Source organism: Magnolia sinica, chromosome 9, assembly GCF_029962835.1.
Source record: "Magnolia sinica isolate HGM2019 chromosome 9, MsV1, whole genome shotgun sequence".
In the NCBI taxonomy this organism is placed as follows: domain Eukaryota; kingdom Viridiplantae; phylum Streptophyta; class Magnoliopsida; order Magnoliales; family Magnoliaceae; genus Magnolia; species Magnolia sinica.
The window spans coordinates 6711098-6732848 of NC_080581.1; the positions used below are offsets into that span (position 1 = coordinate 6711098).

General features: G+C 39.7%; 1 protein-coding gene across 3 annotated transcripts in view; it reads left to right on the plus strand.

Annotated features, from left to right (window-relative positions):
• The first annotated feature begins 484 nt into the window (after positions 1-484).
• Positions 485-21751, plus strand: part of LOC131256777 (putative lipase ROG1) — a 32054-nt gene continuing 10787 nt past the window's right edge. Inside the window, exons 1-9 of one of the 3 annotated variants that reach the window (XM_058257817.1) lie at positions 485-932; positions 15566-15633; positions 16086-16156; positions 16479-16757; positions 17191-17354; positions 17439-17494; positions 17600-17652; positions 17780-17900; positions 20454-20563. In XM_058257817.1, coding sequence (XP_058113800.1) covers positions 640-932; positions 15566-15633; positions 16086-16156; positions 16479-16757; positions 17191-17354; positions 17439-17494; positions 17600-17652; positions 17780-17900; positions 20454-20563 — 1215 coding nt within the window. In that variant the 5' untranslated portion in view covers positions 485-639. The remainder of the gene's footprint in view (positions 933-15565; positions 15634-16085; positions 16157-16478; positions 16758-17190; positions 17355-17438; positions 17495-17599; positions 17653-17779; positions 17901-20453; positions 20564-21751) is intronic. The other 2 variants (XM_058257818.1, XM_058257820.1) reach the window with 2 other exon arrangements.

Consider the following 21751-nt stretch of genomic DNA (forward strand, 5'->3'; position numbering starts at 1 on the left):
AAGAATCAGGTGTGGCCCAGTTGAGTTTTAGATCGGGGCATAACTAAAATGAGCTGGCTCAAATGATGGACGGATCGGATGTCACACGCATTACAGTGGTCCCTCGCACAGGCTCCCCACAGCAACTATTGCACGAAAATTCGCGTGCCGAACGGAAAACTTGAGTCTTTTCGAGGTTACGATACAAGAATGACCAAACTACCCCTTCCATGCCGAAGCCCGTGAGGAATACTTTGATACTCTGGCTGGGTACGAAGGATGATACACATGCATGACTCAGAAATTGTTTACGTGGCATAAAAATAACTCAAATTAAACCTTCCAAATCCGGGCACCAATGTCTCATGAACTGGAAAAAATTAATCTTATTTGATCAAATAAATTCGAAGTGCCTGCGTATCAAGCGTCGTACGCAGCCGGAGTATCAAATAACACCCTCAACCCCAAAACCCTTCCAGAGAGAAACGCAGTATGGAGGAGTCTTCGATCCTTATATAAGAAGAAGAAGAAGAAACTGTCCTCTCCTCTATGCAACAGAAAAGGCCCCCTACTCAAAATTACCGAACTACCCCTGAAATGCTCTTCCCGATCTCTCTTACCCCGGCATAAATTCCGGTACCCCGACCTGATCGCCCACGCATGATCGGCGCCAACTCGCTGCTCGGGACTCCGAATCTCGGCTCCGGGATTCCCGCCGGGCGCTGCCGGATCTTTGCTTTGATCCGGACGCCCTACGTCGATCTGAGCTTCCGATCACGGGCCGTCCGGATGGATTTCGTTGCGCGCTGCTTCAAGGCCCCGTTGAGGAAGGAACGCCGTGGGAAGATTGAGGTGGAGATGGTGCTGGGCGGCGTGGACGTCTGGGATGCTACCACGTCAGCGGAGAAGTTCCCGGAGCACCTCGTCGTCATGGTGAACGGTATCATCGGGAGGTATGCTTGCTTCGTTGAGTGAAATCTTGGCCATGTTTGGATGTGCAATTGATTTTGATTGCGATAATTACGTTGCAATGTAGTGGCAGTGAATGATTGCGTTTTTCTTTTTCCCAATTTGAAATGTTTGTTGTCTCTTGATATAATTTCAATTGTTTTCCTTTCGAGTTCCAATGGGATCGTGATTTGAGACCAGTTATTTTCTTTCTTCTAAGTGGGGAGTTGTCAAACCTTGAGGATTTTTCATGCCTTAATTATCTGCAATTTAGATCAATTGAAGATCCAAACGTGACCATGGACTTAAGAGTTGTGGTGACTGTTTCGGTGGAGCCTGTGGAGTGTAGCAATCCTGCATGTGTTGACCAACTGAATTGGGCTAAAACTATGGACGCCAGTGATTACTAGATATGGCATGAATGTGGCTTTTACAGTTTATGTCAGCTGGATGAGTTTGTGTGTCTGACATCAAATTTTAAATGGTGGTGACTCCCACACATGGCATACATATAAGTTAATGCGGCCCATCCAAATCACAGGACGAATTGTGCATGGAGCATATCTTAACAATTACAATGATCAGATGGTCTTAACCAGCTAATATCTGCCATTGAATTTGGATGCCCGAGCATTCTTGTTTTAGCCAAACTTTGGAACTTGGATGGCTACCAGTTTGATAGTGATCATCACCAAAATGTGGGCCTAACTGCAGATGGAGCATGTCCAAAAAGTCACATTGATGGTATGCCTGGACAGTCTTAACAATCCAATTTCTGCCGTTGGATTTGGGTGTCTGAATCTGAATTGGATGGTTAAGACCATCCCATAAGTGTGATTTTTGGGACACCCTTCCACCATGGGTCCTACAATTTGGATGTCCGGAATGGATTTATGCATGGGTATGTAATGTATGCAATGAATGAGTCGCCACTGTTTAAGAAAAGGCATAGCAGCCAAGAACACACATAATAATCTAGCCCTTGTCCTGCCCCATGATTTAGCCTGCTGAAATGGCCTACCACTCATGCATGTGGGTTTTTAGTTTGGAAGTTTTGCCTCGCTATTTCACTGCATGCAACATTAATTTGGTGCCTGTTTCTCTGCATGTTGTTTTATTTGTTTCATGCGCCTGGCACATGTAGATTAACAAACGAGAAGATTGATGTGATGACAAAGAATGGGTGGTTGCATGCTATTAGGCTGGTGGTTGCCTGGAGGAGCCGTATATGGCATGAATGTTGTATGAAAACTAATCATCCCCTTTTAGCTATCACTAACTTAAATTGCTACCGAGTAGGCAATTGGTCTTGATTTTTAATTAAAAAACTTTCTGATTTAACAATTGAGAAACCATGGTGAACAAATTCGATATATCTCTTTGGGTTGCTAGATTTTGGTTTTCCCATGGTATATTGGGAGGATGTTATGGGATTTTCTTAGTGCCTAACAAAATGGGATTTAATACCACATTTATACCTAATAAGGCCTTATGGCCACATGTGCCAACAAAGATTTGTTAGTTATGTAGTTGCACTAAGTTTTGGTTCATCATCATCTAAGCCTTAACCTAACTAATCGGGATTGGCTACACGAATCCTGTTTTGCCTTTCCACTCTATCAAGGACCATATCCTTGGTTAAATCATAGGTTGTCAAATCTTTTCTTACGATCTCCACCCCCTTTTGGTCCTTCCCCTTGCCATTTTAGATTCTTCAATTTAAGCAATTCCATTGGTGTACTTCTCAATCTTTAATGGAAATGGCCAAACCATTTAAGTCTACTCCCCCTCATCTTATTACCTACTAGGGCTACTCCCAAGTTCTCTTGAATGTTTTTATTTCTAATTCTATCCTTCCTCATCTTGCCATTCATTCATCTCAATATTCTTATTTTAGGTAGACTCATTCTAAGGTATTCTGTGTTGGTAACGGTGACTGTAATGGTCACCACCATTATCAATATGGGTATCGGCCATAACGGCCGATAAGGGGGTGTGAATTCAAGGTGTTCTGTAACGGTAACGGTGGTCGTAACGGCCACCACCGTTACCTTTACGATACGGGTTGTAACGGCTGTTACAGCCCCTGTAACGGCCGTTACAGTCTCTTTTTTTATTGAAATTTTTTTTCGAAAAACCTGTATCTGCCCCTTAATGTTGATTAAAAAGTATGAAAAACCTGTATATTCCCCATAACAGACAATTACAGGGCTGTTATGGCCATTATAGGGGATGTAACGTGTCGTTAACGACAATTACGGGTCATTTTTTCCATAACGGTTGTTACGGCCGTTACGACTCCGTAACGTGTAACGGTTGCCACTGTTACCTTTACGTAACGGCCTTTACGGCCCTATAACGACCTTTACGGCACACCATGGGTGTGATGACCTCCGTTATAGTGAATTTTTTTTTTTTTTTTTTGCTTGAAAAATTCTAAAAAAATATTTAGAAAATCCTGAATAATGTAAATATTTCAAATATGTATTCAATTTTGTTTTGAACATGTTTATCATAGCATGCGGTTTACTCTTTGGTAAGAGTGTTGTATCGGGTTGTTTGGTGAATTTATGAACATAGTTATGTCTCTAGTGTTTACATATCACAATCAAACATTAGAACTAGAAATCGGAAAAACTGCACAAATACCACTTTTTCTCAATTTTTTGAAAAAATGGCCCTTGGAGCTTCTATTCACTCAAATTGCTTCAATCTATGGTTTTAATTCTAAAAACTATACTAAAAGTGGTTGAAATATGCTGTAGAATGATCTAAGAGAGTTTTTGGAATGAGAAAAGTGAAAAATGAGGATAAAATGGATATATATATATATAATACTAACAGTCGTTATGCCCCGTAACGGCCGATACGGTCCCAGAAAACCAATTGGCCTGTTTCACCCCATTAACGCATGACGATCACGGCCATTATATATATGTATCCGGAACACCTTGTCCTTGACTGTCCAATATTCTATCCCATAAAGCATGCCTAGTCTTCTAGCTGTCTTATATATATCTCTGCAAGTATGAGTTTTGTGTTCTCATGGCCGGTCACAAGCCTAGATAAAGAAGGGTTGTGTCAAATAGTCAGCCAACATAAAACTTTTGCCGTATCCTTCTCATGAATCCTAATAATCATACTATATTATGGTTTTTTTTTGGTGGGGCCTTTGGGAGACCTCTACTATTATTTTGTGTTTATAGGAGGCAAAAATCATCCTAACCATGGTTCCAAGAGCGCAGTTGCAAACACGCAAAATATGGACAAAATGCAAATGAAATTGATGAAGATATCACTTCACGTACACCCCTGTGTATGTATCAGAGGAGGAGGCGGGCCACACCGATTTCCCTGTGACTAGGCGAGTATACATGATCGTGCTGAAGACCCCATGTGCATATGTGAGCATCTGGAAGTCCCCACACTGGGAAGATGAACATGGGCTGCTTTATGGAGTGATCTAGACCGTTGGATCAGAGGGACATGATTAGGGCTGTACACGAACCGACTTAGCTCGGTTAGCTCACTCAACTCGACTCAAAAAAGTTTGATTTGACTTAGTTCGAAACTGAGTTTGAGCTGATTTTTTTAGCTCGAAAAAATTTCGAACCGAATTCAAGCTTGCCTGAGCTCGACTCGACTCGGATCGAACCCCAACTCGAATCGAACTAGTTTAGTGACTCGGTTATTTTGATATTGATGTTGCTCACCAAGTGTTTGATGAAATGACTCAATGAAATGTCGATTGGTGGCAAGGAAGGTATGGATATGAAACAAATATCCTTGTGTCTTGATTTTGATGTTGCTTACTGAGTGTTTGATGAAATACCTTTAAAACTGCTGCTGCTGTTTTACATACTGTGAGAAATTGAAGGTGCACTCCATGTGTTTGTGAAAATGCTGCATAGGTGAACTCGGCTCGAATTGGCCAGAGTTGCTCACCGAACCGAGCCAAACTGGCCAGTATGCTCGAGGATCGAGCCGAGCCGAGCTGACTTCGATTTGGGGTCAGCTAGTGGCTGAGCCGAGTTGAGCTGTGCCAAGCTTGACTCGGTTTGACTCATGTACACCTCTAGACGTGACGATCGGGCCGTTGGATCACATGATCGGGCCATTGATCGTGGATCGTCCACACTAGTTTTCTTAGATTTTATCAATATTATAGGATTTAGTTTTGTTTATGCTATGTTTGGACATCATTATGAGTGTTTTAGTTGATTTTAGTTAGACTAGGGCCATTTTCGTCAAAATTCACAAAACAGGGTGTTAATTGTAATTTTTAAACTTTCTTAAAGCTATAAAAAGAGGGTGGGCGTGTAACCCTCTCCCTCATTAGGTTTTGTGATAAAGAAAAAGAGAAAAGCTCTTGCTTTCTTCTTCTATCTTCAAGGGATTTGAAGATACTTCTATGTGATTTGGAAGGGAGATTGGTGTGAGGCTAATCTTCATCAACGGAGGTGTGAGGTCCCTATTTATCCTACACCGTCATCTCTTTTCCCCTCCATCTAGGTATTTTCTTTAGGTTCTTCATTCTACCATCCCGGATCTTCATCTTCTTCTAAACCTCACTTTCCCATAACCATCAATAATCAAAACCCTAACCCTACTTCTTATATATCTCAATCTCTTTAACCCTAATTCACCTTAGGTTGTATTAGGCCCTCTACCATTAAATAGACTATACCCTATGCTAATTGGATGTCCCTAAATCCATTAAATCCTAGTTTCTTTTTATTTAATCATCTCGTGTGACGATGTTGGTAACTTAGGTTAGGATTATGCATGATGTCCTTTTTTTTATTCATGATATCTATGGTGTTTAAGGCAATGCTTGTGTCTTTTTTGTTAATTGTCTTAATTCTGTTACTTGATCTCACAAGTTATTTGGTTCACGCATCGGTCCTGCATCAGAAACACTTGTTTATTAAACTGAAATAGTGGTTATGCAAGAAGCTTAAAGTTGAATAGCACGGTTTTGAATATGAAATTCGATCCTATTCTACCCAGGGTATCCCAAATTGGTTACGTATCGGCCGTTACACGTAATGGTAACGGTGGGACCCGTTACGCGATACGGGGTCGAAACGGCCGTTATGGAATTCTGTGACCGTAACAGCCGTTACGGGCCATAACGGCCGTTACAGACCCGTAACGGCTGTTACGGGCCTTTAAATAAAATAAAATAAAATAAAATAAAACCTTACCTTTTTTCTTTCTTTTCTTCTTCTTCTTCTTCTCAAGCAGCTGCGGCTGCGGCTGCGGCTGCTGCTTCCTGTTCTTCTTCTTCTTCTTCTTCCTCTCTCTCTCACTCTCTCTCTGTCTCTCTCTCAATCTCTTCTTTCCCGTTTCCCTCTTTTTTTCTTTTCTTTCTTTCCCTCTTTTTTTCTTTTCGTTTCCCTCTCTCTCCGTTTTTTTTTTAATTATTATTTGCTGCAGCTGACTGCGGTACGTGTCACGCAAAGACGAGCGCTGACACTCCTCGAGCTCCGAGTTGTACGAACGGTTCAAAGGAGATCAAAGTTATATGGGCTCCACGGTGATGTATTTATTACATCTACACCGTTCACCTATTTTCAGAGATCATTTTAGAGCACCAGCCAAAAAATGAATTATATCCAGAGATCATCTGGACCACACCAAAAATAGCAGCAGGGATAATGATTTTCACGGTTAAATAATTTTTAGGGCGCACGTAACGTTTATTTTCCATCCAATCATATCAGACCCGAGTGGGCCTCACCATAATGTATATATTTTATCCATATCATCCATCCATTTTGCAACGTCATTTTAAGTTAGGATTCAAAAAATTAATAATATCCAAATCTCAAGTGGACCACACCATAGGAAATAGTGGTTATAGAATGCTCACCATTAAAAATTTCCTAAAGTCCACTGTAATGTTTATTTTCAATCTAACCTGTTAATTGGGTCACATTGACGTGGATGAAGGGAAAACACCCATGTCAGCTTGATCTAAAACTTTTCTAGCCCTCAATAAATTTTTAATGATGAACGTTTAATTATTATTGTTTCTTACGGTGCAATCCACCTGAGCTTTGGATGTGCCTCATTTTTGGGCTCATGCCCTAAAATTATTTGGCAAAATGGATGAATGGTGTAGATATAACACATTCATCACGGGTGAGGCCCAAAAAACTTTGACACGTGTGCTGCACTTTACATCCGAATCCCTCCTAATTCAAACCTTAAAAAATTGTACACGAGACATATTAACTTGAAATTTGACAATTAAATTATGGACTGCAATTGCTAACTCACAATGCCAAAATCAAATTATTTGAATAGTTTTAATTGTTAATTTGTGAACTTTTATTTTTTAAAATAGGGCCTTTTGATTATTTATTTATTTTTTTATGATTCACTATCCAATAAATGTCCACCAATTTATAAGTGGGATAATGACAATAAATGACATGAATTTGAGGCTGATTTGGAGAATAAATTGGTCCTCCAAGTCAGCCCCAAATTGGCAACGCCATCTACCTGAATTTAATTTTATTTTTTTAAAGAACTATTGGGAGAAATGATATCAAGATGTTAAGTATATAAATTACATATTTAAAAAATTAAATATATGAATTTTGTAGTCAAATTCAAGTTACTTGGTTAAAAAATTAATCAGACAGTCCGATACAACTTCTCACCAAAGAGTGGACCGTTACACCACCATAAACATGTTCCAATTTATAAATGAATGCATATTTGGAATGCTTAGAATATTCTGGATTTAATCCATATTTTTTCATATTTTTTTGGCAAAAAAAAAAAAAATTGCGCCGTTACGGGCCGTTACGCCCCCGTATCCGTATCGGTTTCGGAGGGCACCGTTACGCCAACCGATACCGATACGGGACACCTTAATTCTACCCTTTAAATCTTGCAATTAGAAACGTGGAGATGGAGATGGGTAGACTAGAGGATTCTCTTGTGGATTATGCTAAAGCATGCTGCTACTAAGGTTCTCTCGTGATGCCGCACTAGCCAAGTTTCAGTTTAATTTGAGTTCTTGGTGTGATGTGAACCTTGATGTTGTTTGATACTTGATTCTTGTCACTTTTCCTTTGATTTTCCATCCTTTTGTGGTCTTCATGACATGTGACGGTTGGGGAAGAGAGAGTGGGTGTGGAAATTGCAATGAAATAGACCATGTTCTCTAACATCTCTCTCTCTCTCTCTCTCTCTCTCTCTCTCTCTCTCTATTTATTTATTTATTTTTTTAATGCTTATTAGTACACCCCACTGTCAGTTCACACTTCACTGTTAGCCACCCCCACTAGGGATCGAAACTAAGACCTCAATGTTGAAACAAGGTATCTTTCACTCAATCTACCACTTGAACTATGAATCAGGGTGTTCTCTAACATCTCTAAGAAGAAGATGACATGTTCTAGTTACATTGACTTAGTCAACTGGTGGTTGGAGCTGAGAACTGGAAATGTCTCTCCATGGTCAAGTTCCTGCAAAATAGAGGAGAAAAAGGGTTCTAACACATCTGGGTATTGGAATTATGATTGATATATGTTTAGTTGGTTCTTAGAACTAGATTTGGGCTTAAAAGATTGTGAAATTGGATTCTGGTGTGGTCAGTTTTGGGATTCGGATTCAGGCCTAGCGTGTTTTTGGAATTGAAATCCTGGTTATGAAGGGATTTAGGTTGGGTTCCCATTTGGCCATAATTGGTTAGTCTAAGTGTTTGTCTAATCTCAAATTGTATACATATGTTGGATGTGTCGCCTCCTTCAATTTGATGAGACACTTGGGGCAAATTGGTGGGTGGACGAGTTGTCATAGCTGATTGTTGTCGCCTACTACATTCATGATGAGTGATCATAGTGAATTATTTTACGAAGCTCCAGTTGTCAGATGTCTTGATTACGCCAAGACCTTTGATTTGGTACACTTCCCAGAGCAGATTGACCAGTGGGTCACATGATGATAGCATCTGTACCATTATTGTAATATTTGACGGTTGGATTATTTTTTAACTCCCGGCATGACAAATTTTATCTGCCAACAAATGCCCTTGGAAGAGCAAGGGTGGAGGGAAGGTGTCATGGAATCATTCCTTGAAACTCTTGCTTTGCCTTGAATTTTTGGTACACAAGGATTGAGATTGTACCCTTTTCACAAGTTGGCTCCTGACTTTGAATAGGCTAGTTCTTAGATCTAAATGGACTGAAGTTGGTTTCTGGTTTTGATAGGTTGAAGTTGGTTCTTGGATATGGGATTGAGCTCTGTTGGTTTGTGGAATTGGAAATGAAAGCTGGCTCTGGTCGGTTTCCAAAACAGAATATGATTGCAGTCAGTTCTTGGAACTAGAATTGGTGTGGTTAGTTCTTAGAGCTGAGATTATATAAATTTTTCATGAAATCTTTGAAAGCTGTGCCACATAAATCTCTTTGAGTTCAAACTGGTCTAAACGAGATTTTAAGTGTTGGATGCTTCTTTGGTAAGTCTAATAGTTTGGACTCCAAAAATGATTCAAATTCTCAAAATTTTCCATGTATAGAAGGACTAATTACATCTAGGATTTTGTCATTGTGACTTCCTTAAGACTAAGAATTACTTTCTTTGTACCCCTTTCTTCTTCCCTGTGTCAATTTGAGCTTATTTCATGGTTGGAAATCAAGGTGATGAGCACAATTTTTATTCTAAGGTTTTCATTTGCATTATTGGTTGTTTCAGGGCTTGAAACTGTAATTAATGGTGTACTCGCGGGGGGGGGGGGGGTCATCATTATCATCATTGTTCATTGTCATAATTGTCCCCATCATCTTCATGGTTTTGATTTGAAATCCTTCAACTGGTTATGATGATTTCTACTAGATTGTTAGCTTTCAGATGTTGTGGATTGTAGCTTCACTATAGGCCCTTCATCCTAGCCTCGCAAAGCATCGAGGCCTACCTTCTATGTGATTGGCTCGGAACCTCTTTCATCTTTTGTCTTGACTTTACGAATTGAACTAATGCAGGGGCATTTTCACACCGAGCTCGAGTGGGGTGGCATATGGAATGCAGGAGCACACTCGGGGTGGGTGGCACATATGAGGCGTGCCCCACCCGTGTGAGGCGGGTGGTTCGTGTGATGCGAAACCCATGTGATGTGGGGCCCATGAGGAGGGGTTCGGTCGATGACCTAACCCATGGGATATGGGGCCTGGGCTATGAGATAAATAGATTGATTTGCCACGCTTTATTAGTTTGAGCTTTTAGAGCAAGTGGTTAGTTGTCCCGTGTCATGAACCTTTATTGAAATTTCAACTCATAGCTGGGGTCAATTCCAGGTTCTGATTTTGGCTGAGTTTAGTTTTAGGAATTGATCTTGGTTGAGTTCGGTTTTGCATGTATCCTGGCCAGGTTTGATTTTGGAATCCTAGAAACGATCTTGCTGAGTTTAGTTCCCGGAACCTATCTTGAGGATTTTCCATTGCTAGTTCCAAACCTACGAGGGTTTTGTTCCATATTCTGAACCCATGTGATTGGATTTAGGCTTGGTTCCTCCTTAGGGTGTGTTTGGATCACTTGGACCTGACGTATTGCATTGTTTTATTATTAATAAATACAATATACACCGTTTGAATTGGATTTGAAATCCGCGTCTGTATGTGGCACACAAATACAACACCGAACTAGAATTGCGTGGACACGCGGTTCGGACATGATTTACAAAAATGAATTATTGGAAAAGTAGGAAGTTCGAAATGGAGCCAGCGTACCGATGGTTTTACTGACGCCCCTTTTCTTTCGTATACCACTCTTACATCTGCCGTGTAAAAGCACATAGATATATGGTTCGGTTTTACTGTTTCGGATTGCACATAGATATACCTGTACTCGGGGCTTAGTGGGGCCCACAGAGATGTTCTTAACAAATCCACTCCGTCCATTTGTTTTTAAAGACCACAATGGACAAAATATAAAAATCAATTAGACCCAAAACTCAGATGGACCATACCAACGAAACAGTGGGAACGGAAATGTCATACATCGTTGAAACCTTCTGGAGCTTAGCATGATGTTTATATGCCATCCAAGCCGTTCATAGGGTTTTTACCACTCGGACAAACTGTAGGAACAAATATCATCCTGATACAAAATTTCTGTCACCCCAAGCATTCAATACCCACTGTTTCGTGTGATATGGCCCACCTGAGATTTGGATCTGATTGATTTTAAGATTTATGTCCTATTGTGGTCTTTCAAAGAAGATGGATGGAGTTTATCTCTCACAGCCATCTCTGTGTGCCCCACACAGCCCCGCGCACAGGAATATTTGTGTGCCCGGGATCGTAGGCAATCCCGCTTTTAAATGAGGTCGCGACTCGTGAGCGACTGTGGTCAAGTGCACTCCGATGGACCCTGGAAGCTACTGTCTTGTTTGCAGGTTTGAATCGCATGTCATGTTTGAATGGCATTTGAGCCGTTGAAAAGGTTGGCCCTATCTTGGAGATCATTAGGTGACGAAATTTGGACAGTGGATTGACTCATAGTCCAAACAAGGCCCACCTAATAAGTAAATCAGACCGTTCTTGTAGGTGATAGTCTAGAAGTGGGGTGCCAACATAAACAGTGATAATCTGGACGATGGATTGACTCATTCCATACCTCGTATTGTATGTGGTCTACTTAATCGTCCATTTCAGATCGATCCTTCAATAAACAGTGAATATGCATACATCCACTGATTACATGTCCAAAGCCAGTCCTTCCCAAACAATCTGTTCGTAAACGAAAAGGGCACTTGATACAGTGTACATCCGTTGTTGTACATCTGCCGTATTGTATAACAATGCAATACAGTCCTATAGGCGAATCCAAACAGGCCCTTAGTCTATTATGGATGTTATTCTCTACCTCGGGCTCGGTTCGGTCATTAGGAATGTTAGATGGCTTCATGGTGCTATTCTTGAGGGCCTATGTGAAGCTACAATGAGAAGAAGAAGAAAGAAGGATAAGAAAGATGTGAGAGAGAGAGAGAGAGAGAGAGAGAGCGATGACCTTATTGAAACCCTAGTCTATGGGCCTAATAGGCCTTATTCAACTATCAACCTTTCAATACTCCCTCTTAAGTTAGAGTATCCTAATGAGGGCCAGCTTGGAACAAGGGCTAACATAATCAAACTGAAGAAACAATGAAATTCTTTTCTAACAAGGAAACACCTCTTCTCGAACTGCACCTCCATACTAGTCTATTATGAAGTAAAGGTTAATGACCTAAGCATTCTGAAGTCGGACTTCACTTTTGCTTGCCATTTGCATCATGATACAATTAAGCCAATAAAAGGTGATCTATGTATTCTTACAAGGGATACTTAATACAGGGGAAGGAAGTACACGTGTGCCAAGGCTACAAACAGTTGGCTTTTTTTTTTGAAAGGAACTCTTTGTAATGATTCTTCTGATTGTTTGGATACTTATTTGTTGGGGCCTAGTTGAATTTCGAAACCTGACAGCTGGATCAATGAAGAAACCCCCTACTTGGTTGTGAAGTTGAGTAAAGGAGAAGCCACTGAGCAAGGGATCTGTGTTTCAGAGGGTGACATTCGGTCTTTATAGAGTGGGCAACATGGACCTCGAACATTTTTACTTCACATAGGCCCATAGAGAAAGCGAATCTTTTGGGCCCGTTCTTGCATCTTCATTGGTGTTTGACCATCGAAAGGTTGTTACACAAGCAATGCTGGAAACCTTTCACCCTCTGTCAAACACCTACATACTCAGCAATGGAGAGCTGGGTCTTGCTCTTTAGGAGATGAAGTAACTGGACTCCCTATCTTATGGGATTTGTATGAAGACTGAAGAGTGTCCCTGGCAATGCTGAAGTTGAGAAGATGGATGCTGTCTTTCGAAATATCTTCAGGAACGTCATTATTGCATACAATAAGATGTATGCATAAAAAAAATAAGGAATGCAAACTTCCTTGGTTAGAATGTTTCACCAAGTTTCACTTAGAGAGTAATTCAGAAAGCCTTGTCTTTCTCAACAATGATGTTTTTCAACCAGTACACACTTGATTCTTCTTAGGCTCTGGCGATCTATCTGGTGTATTGTTTAAATGGGGTTTTCATGGTTCCAGTGACGCCATCCCCTCAAGACTTTTTCTCCTACCTGTTAGTTGGCATGTGACAGACACTTACCTTGCATTGGCTATGGTGGCAAAATTATGTGCTGGACGACGGAAATATGTAACACAGTTGGAGAGTAAGAATCCAACAATAAACACCATTCTGCAGTATCATTATTTCTATTCATGATTTGTTTACCACAATTAAGACTTTTACATCCTCCAAGGAGTTAAGTCGGGCTATTCTTTCATGTACCATTTGAGAGTTAGCAATGGGAATTTGATGTCTTTAAAACCTATGCATGGTCTTTTGCGGGACCACACGAATGTCTAGTTCAACATGTGTACTTTTCCAGTTTTGGAAGATTGGGTACTGTTTATGTTTATATAGAGGTTGAAATTCAAGGAAAGGCCGCGATAGATGCAGCTGGAGAAGAGTGATTATGACGTAGAGTAACTCAGTTTCGGCTCTAACGTTCAATCTTGTTCCCTTTGATCATTGCAATTACAACAAAGATAAAAAGGAGGCATTGTGAAGAGGGAGAAGAGTAGGTAGGAGGAGCCTGTTCCTAGACAATATTCTCCACCGTGCTTCCTCAGTTCCAAGGTGTTTTATATGGTTACGGCCACCGCCATTACTGTTATGATATGGGTAGCTGTTACGTCCATTACGGGGCTGTATCAGCCGTTGCATAATGGTAACGCTGCCAATCTTTACTTGTTACGGGTTGTAACGGCCGTTATGGAAAAAATGATCCGTAATGGCCCCCATAACAGTGGTAATGGCTCCCACAATGGTCCATTTATGGGGGCTGATACAGTTTTTCTTTTTCTTTCTTTCTTTTTTTTTTTTCAGTTTTTTTTTTCAAAAAAAGAAAAAGAAAAAAGAGAGAGAGTAATGGCCGTATCATAATGGCAACAGTGGTAGCCATTATAAATTTATAATTACGGCACACCTTGGTTACAACATTTTTTTTCTTGTTTTCTTTTTGAAAAAAGAATGTTACAGGCCATTTTTCTATAATGGCCATTTTGGCTTGGTAACACATTATGGTTATTACCGTTACCGTTACGTAACCATTTTGGCATATCATGTTCATTTATCTTGGGATGTGATACTTGCAAACTTAAAAGTTCTGGGTTTGATTTGAGTTCTTAGTCAGATGTAATTGGTTCTTTTCCTTTGATTTTCTGCCCTTTCTAGAGTCTTCATGATGTCCGATAGTTGGGAAAGAGTGTGATTGCAAAAATGGTGATGAATGTGATCATGTTTTCTAACCTCCCGACAAAGTAAATGACATGTTCTAATTCTGCTGGCGTAGCCAACTTGGGTTCAGAGCTGGAAAATGGGCCTCCGTGGTCTGATTCTTGCAAAATAAAGGAGAAAACAAGTTCTGACACATTAGGGGAACAGAATCGGGAGGTATTTGCTTGGTCGGTTCCAAGAACTAGATCTGAGCCTGGCTGGTTCTTGGAACCAGGAACAGGCCTAGCCAGTTTCTGGAATTGAAATCCTGGTTATGAAAGGGTATAGGCTCAGTTCCCATATGGTGGGAGTCTGTGTGTTTATTTAATCTCAAATTTTATAAGTACCTTTGGTGTGTCGTGAACTTGAATCTGCTGTGACTCTCAGGGGAAATTGGTGAGTGGCCCCACCTAAATACATCATGATGAGAGTGTACCACTAAGATCCAACTGTCAGATAACCTTCAAACTTTACAAATGTCTTCATCATGCTGAGACATTCGATTTGATGCAATTTTCAGAGCATATTGATGAATGGATACCATCATGGTATCATTTGTACTGTTATTGTGAGATTTGACTATTGGATTGTTTCCAAGCTTTGATGTAACAGATTTTATCTGCCAACAGTGTTTTTGTGCTTTGCCATGGTCGTTAATGACAAGCAGGTCACTTGCGATGGGTTCTTTGCTTTTGTTGTTTTTCTTTACTGATAAAAACGTCATCTCTCTCTCTCTCTATGTATGTGTGCGTGTACGTGCAAATGTGCACATGCGTGAGCACACATGGGTGTGAAACACAAACACTATAAGGGTCTGAAGTTGAACTGGTTGGACCGTAATTTATGGGCCACCTAACTAATAACTTCACACACAGTTGTCAGGTTGGATGTCACATGCATATGAAAGGTTGGAAGTTATCTGCTAGGTGGACAGTGATTTATGGTCCAACCAGTTGAACTTGAGACTTCTCAAATATGTGTATCTATGCATGCATGCATTTATGTATGTATATAAAATGGTTTGCAATCTGAGAGAAATTTCCACCATAGTGGATGGTTGTGCTATTCTCGATTCATCTCTAAGAAAATCATTCACCCTTCTTTTCCAACCAATAGATTTGCAATTATTATTACTTGAAGAGATGGAATGGAATACCAAGTCTGTAAAACTGCTGCCTCATGGTATAAGGCCAAGGTCCTTGCCATTAAAGCAAAAACAAGGAATGGTCATTTAACATCACTTTTCTATACTAGACGAAGTTATGCCTCTGACAAAGTCATCCTTTTTACATGCATTCAGTGCTGATGACTGGAGATATGCTGCAGAGCAGTTTGTGAAGAAGCTACCAGATAAAGTTATCGTGCATCGTGAGTTTTTTTTTTTTTTTTTTGTTCCTTTTAATTTATATGAAATGTTGTTTCCCTTTGCCCTGTGATTGTTATAGTGAATATGCATGTGCTACTCATAAGCGAACTGGATATCTGAATTTATTTTCTTATTATCTTCAATAACAAGGAAGCTTAAGCACATCATGGGATTTTGGAGTGCTAACAAATGGATGAGTGCCTCATCCTTGGGATTGAATCTTGAATGTGTTCTCCAAATTCAATTGGCTGACAGGGTTCCAATGCTCTAGTCATATGTTTATAATATCTTTTGAATCCCTCTTTTTCTCATGGACCAGTAGTCTATGAAATTTCACTCTTCTTTTCCTAGTCTTTGGTGAATAGGAGGGTGACTTGGGACTGTTCAGACTGTTCCATGTGAATGTCATTTTTTGACTGTATAATCCATTTCTGCCTTTGTCATTTTCATGCAGGCAGTGAATGCAACTCCTCAAGATTGACTTTTGATGGTGTTGACTTGATGGGTGAGAGATTAGCTGAAGAGGTACCCAACATTATTTTGTCCTTTTTCTTTTGTATATTCTTTGATATGACTTCTTAAAGAAATAAGGCGTTGACCACTCCTTTCTTTCTGCATGATTTTTTAACATGTTGATCCTATGTCAGCTTGAACCAAGAAACTTTCATGATTCTTCAAGTTTTATAATCTTTCTTGCATTTTCTCATGGTATTTTATTGTCTGTTGTGTGTCTACTTGTCTTATTTACAACATGAATTTGAAAGGGCTCGGATCCTAGTTTGGAATTTGCTTTGCTGGAAAAGATTTGTAGGAGATGATTCACCTTTAGCATTTTTCTCTGCTGTAGGTATTGTCAGTTGTTAGACGTAGGCCAGGGGTGCAAAAGATCTCATTCGTGGCTCACTCATTGGGTGGCCTAGTGGCCAGGTATGCTATTGGAAGGCTTTATGTACCTATTCCAGAGAGGGAGGCTTCGGTTATTAGCGGGAACTACTTGAGTGAAGAGGGCTCAAGTTACTCAACGCAGTGCCTTGAAAAGCATCAAGAAGGCAGAGTGGCTGGGTTAGATCCCATGAACTTCATAACATTTGCGACACCCCATCTGGGTTCAAGAGGGCATAAACAGGTACATACAAGAATGCTATTATATGCAAGCTGCTGACTTAAATGGCTTTTATTTATTTCTCATGTAGCATTTCCTTTATTCTTAAATATTTATGCATATGGTTAGATTCAAAATAACAAAGCAAGGTCAATGCATAATCCTCAAAGTTGGAGTCAATCTTTTTTCAGGATCATGAGATGAATGTATAATTAACCGCCATGGAAACGTTTATTTAAGGAACCTGTTAATCTGATTTAATGTAGGCTTATTTCTATTTGCATCAGTCTTTCTTAAGAAACCCATTAATCAGATTTAGTGCAATCTTAGTTCTTATCTCTCTCTCCCCTCACCCTCCCTCCTCCCTATCAGAATTGAAGAGCTTGTTGGATCTGTAAAATCTTACTTTTAGATTTGATTCCTTGATTCTGGTACCTACGTTTTCATGTTTTTGCAGCTACCCTTTCTTTGTGGTCTTCCGTTTTTAGAGAGAAGGGCATCTCAAACTGCACATTGGATTGTTGGAAGGACTGGGAAACATCTCTTCCTCACTGATAATGATGATGGAAGGCCTCCACTTCTCCTTCGAATGGTTGATGACTGTGATGAGCTTAAATTCATGTGAGGGTTGATAATTTATCCATCTAAGAGTTTTTTATGAAATTGAAGAGTTTAAATCAATGTCTACATTCTTCTGATTTGCAGGTCAGCTTTACGCTCTTTCCAGCGTCGTGTTGCCTATGCCAATGCAAACTTTGACCGTATCCTGTTTTGGAGTCGATTCCTCTGTCACAAATTTGTGATTCTTATCTTTTTATGTTCTAAAAAAAATTGAAATTAATGTAACCCTTTAACTAACCATGTAGATATGGTAGGTTGGAGAACGTCATCAATTCGCCGTCAACATGAACTCCCAAAGGTATGTTTGATTTATGCCTAACATGTATTCTTTTCAAGAGCTTGTCATGTATATTCTCTGATGCATTTATTTTTGCTTATGCCCCTCCCTATTATAATCCTTCTTCCCATTATTCTCTTCTCTACAGCACCATCTTCTAGTAAAGGATGAGAAATATCCACATATTGTATATGTAGAGAGAGAAAATTCTGACAAGATCCATAATGTAGCATCTTCCTATGTTGAAGGCAAAACAACTGATTTGGAAGGTTAGTAAACTTCTCATAGCTAGTTTGATATATTAAGATTCTCTTAGAACTGCATTTTCTTATTAATTTGATTTCAGTGTAGATGTGTTTCAACTATTTTATAGTTTCTTTATATAGAAAATAGTCATCCTTACCCTTGTTGAAAAAGATCTGCATGATTAGTCCAGAATTGTTCTTTTTTAGGGTGTCACAATGATTTACTGCAGGCATAACTTGTAAAAAGTGAGATATAAAGACTTGGTTTGAGGTGGCGTTCATCCGGGTACTGGACTGAGTTTCATCACTGATACCAATATGACTCATCTGATACGGGACGAGTCACCTTAATTTACACAAAAAAAATAATAAGATACTTTAATGCAGAAAAGTTCATAAAAATTAGAAAAAAAAATCATCGCACATCTAGGGCCGCCATGATGGAATGGCTTTCATACACAAGATCGAAATAGTGTGGCTACCATGATGGAAAGCTCGGATCTCGTAGATGTGTGGTCTAAGCACGGAGAAGAAAAGAAGCTTGCTTTGGACTCTTTATTAGTTGGTTCCCTATTTTGTTTGCGTTCTTCTTTTTATTAAAAAGCAAGTTGAGATAGTTCAGGAAATTTTTTATTAATCGGCCAATAGGATTTAAGTAACAGCTTATTTGGTTTAAAGTACGATTCTAAGCATGCCTATATAAAGTCATATTGGATAGAGTAGACATGGCTTTTGAGATATATCATGTATACAATTGGAATAACTTTTTATGGGGTTCATTAGGAGTCAAGATGTTTCTATCTAGACGTGGGACTCTTCTAGAACCCTAAAGGCGAGATCCCATTGGGTTATTATCCTTGTGGGAGACTCCATAAAACCATCTTCTTGCCTGATCCTTGCTTCTATACTGCTGTATTAGTTGATTGGATGAAATCTGAATAGATCTAATTGAGGATAAACCATTAGAATCTCGAAAACTCATGTCCTTGCGCCCTTCTTGGATTTGAATCGAACCTGGATTATTTTTGGACTTTGATTCCCATCATCCATTTTTTGTTGTTATTGAGGAGAGAATAAAACCACATCATGTTGCTTTCTCACAATGGTTGCCCAAAGCAAATAATTAAGTTATTGCAGCTATACCTGCTTTATGCTAGCCTATAAGGGTAGCAGACTCAAGGTGTTGTAACTGCAAACTCATTGTGTTGTTTTTTCACCATGGTTGCCCTATTACTGATGAACCTGCTCTTAATGAACATATACTAATCTCGCATAAACAAGTAATGTCTTTTGTAGAATACTTGTCGACAATTTCATATTTGAATATAGCTGCATAATTTCCCATTTTGTTTTCTACAGGAAAGTCCAGTAAATAAGTTTTAAGTGGATATTTGGAAGAAATAAGCCTCCCAATTGGTTATATGTGGTGTATGTTGTGGTTTCTTCCTTATGGATTGGTTGATGCAGGACAATTAACCACTTGCTCTAAAAGCTCGAATTGTTAGAGTATAACAAATTAATCCCTTTATCTCATAGCCCAGGCCCCACGTCCCATGGGTTATGACCTCGGCCGAACCTCCTTCGTGGACCCCAAATCACATGGGCCACCCACCCCGAGTGTGTCCCTGCATCCCACGGGCTATCCCACTCGAGCCCGGTGTGAAATGCGCATTAATCACCCCTGGTAAGGAGTTTCAAACACGAGATCTCCTCCGTCGACCCCAAATCGCATGGGTCACCCACCCCGAGTGTGCCCCTGCATCCCACAGGTGACCCCACTCGAGCCCAGTGTGAAAATGCCCCTGCATTAATCACCCTTGGTGAGGAGTCTCTAACATGAGACCTCCCTGATACTAATTTGATGCAGGACAATTAACCACTTGCTCTAAAAGCTCGAACTATTAGAGTATGGTGAATTAATCCCTTTATCTCATAGCCCAGGCCCCACATCCCATGGGTTAGGACCTTGACCGAACCCCCTTCGTGGGTGCCAAATCACATGGGCCGCCTACCCCGAGTGTGTCCTCGCATCCCATGGGCTGTCCTACTCGAGCCCGGTGTGAAATGCGCATTAATCATCCTGGTAAGGAGTCTCGAACACGAGACCTCCCCCGTGGGCCCCAAATCGCATGGGTCACCCACCCCGAGTGTGCCCCTGTATCCCACAGGCGACCCCACTTGAGCCCAGTGTGAAAATGCCCTTGCATTATAGGTGCAAGAAATATGGATATTGAACCTACTGTTTTATACTAATTATGCAAGAACAAAGAGATCCAAGAAACTTGTTTCATGTTTTGGCTTTTGATCATCTCTTATATTCTGATGAACAAAATAACAAAACAAGTTATATTGCTTTAAACATGTAATAGTTTTGAGGCTAACCAGTGTTTCTATATGACACCAATTAGTCACCTAAAGATTAGGTGCATGAAATTTTTTATTGGCTCTGTACTAGTGTCATTTGATTTTTTAACATCTATCCACTCATTTCATCTATATAAAAGCCTTACAAGTGAATTTCACAGTTTCTTTTTCTTCTTATGTTTCAAAGCATTTTGAGAATTCTCTTTTTACAAGATGCAGAAGAGATGATTAGAGGTCTGAATCAAGTGTCCTGGGAACGTGTGGATGTTAGCTTTCTCAAAAGTAGACAAAGATATACAGCACACAACACCATCCAGGCAAGGGTTTCTTCTGAATTGCCTGACAATATGCTATTTAGTGGCTTCCACTCTTGTTGCTGATTCATTCTTATTGTTCATTTGAAGCTTGATACAAGCATAAAACAGCATTAATCTAAAGTCAGGGGCCTTTATTTTTTCATATGCATTGCCGCCTTTAGATGCATATAAAGGATGTATTTACTATCCATTTCATAGGGCTGTCAATGGATCTGGTCCTCGTATACCCAGACCCAGACCCACCTGAGACTATGAAGCTCATGTCCTGTTGGGTTTGGGTCCGGGTACCATATTTGAGGTGCTGGACGGGGATCCAATCAGGTCCAGGTGCATGTCTGGTTCTTAGATCATTGGTTTTGTGTTGGGTTCAGCTCCTGTATGGTTGGGTCCACTCAATGGATGGATTAGATTGCACACACATGTGCCTCTTTAACATGTGCATAGTATGTAAATGGCCTTTATTATATACATGCAGCTTAGGAAACCTCATTTCTTTTGCTAGAATAATCAATATATATTAAATGAGAATACTCCAATGCTCCTACTTGTATTCAGCGTTCAAAGTATCAGTATTGTTATATGTATTGATGATCGGGGATACAAAAACATGTATCAAAATCAGTGATATTATCGCCAATACTTGGAAAAATATCGCTAAGGGAAATGTTGGGAAAAAAGGTTTAATATTTCAGTGAAACTTTAGGAGATGTTAAAAGGCACATGTTTACAAATGTAACAATCAAAATATGGCAAAAAACAACTATACACTAAGTTTCCATTTTATAGGGGCCTAACCACATGTTGTAAAAAAATCATTGAAAATAAATATATAAAATTTGTACTTAATCAATAAATCGGCCAACATTCTTTAATATATAAAACTTCCACATTAATTAACATGAAAAACACATATTTTTCAATATAAAAATGGAAAAATTAGGATTTCATCAATTTTCCTTAATTTTCACTTAAATATTAATTTTTTACCACAAATGCATGTTTGGGGCTGTTTGAATTTTCATTTGTCAGGGAAATACCTGGTAAAAAGCTCATTATTACCTTTTAACTCTGTTTGAAATTTCAAGCGTATTTTCATCTCAAAAATTGGTCCAAAAAAGCTGACTTAAATTTGTGGACCCCACTGTGATGTGCATGACATATCCACACCGTCCATCTGTTTTATCAGAAGATTTT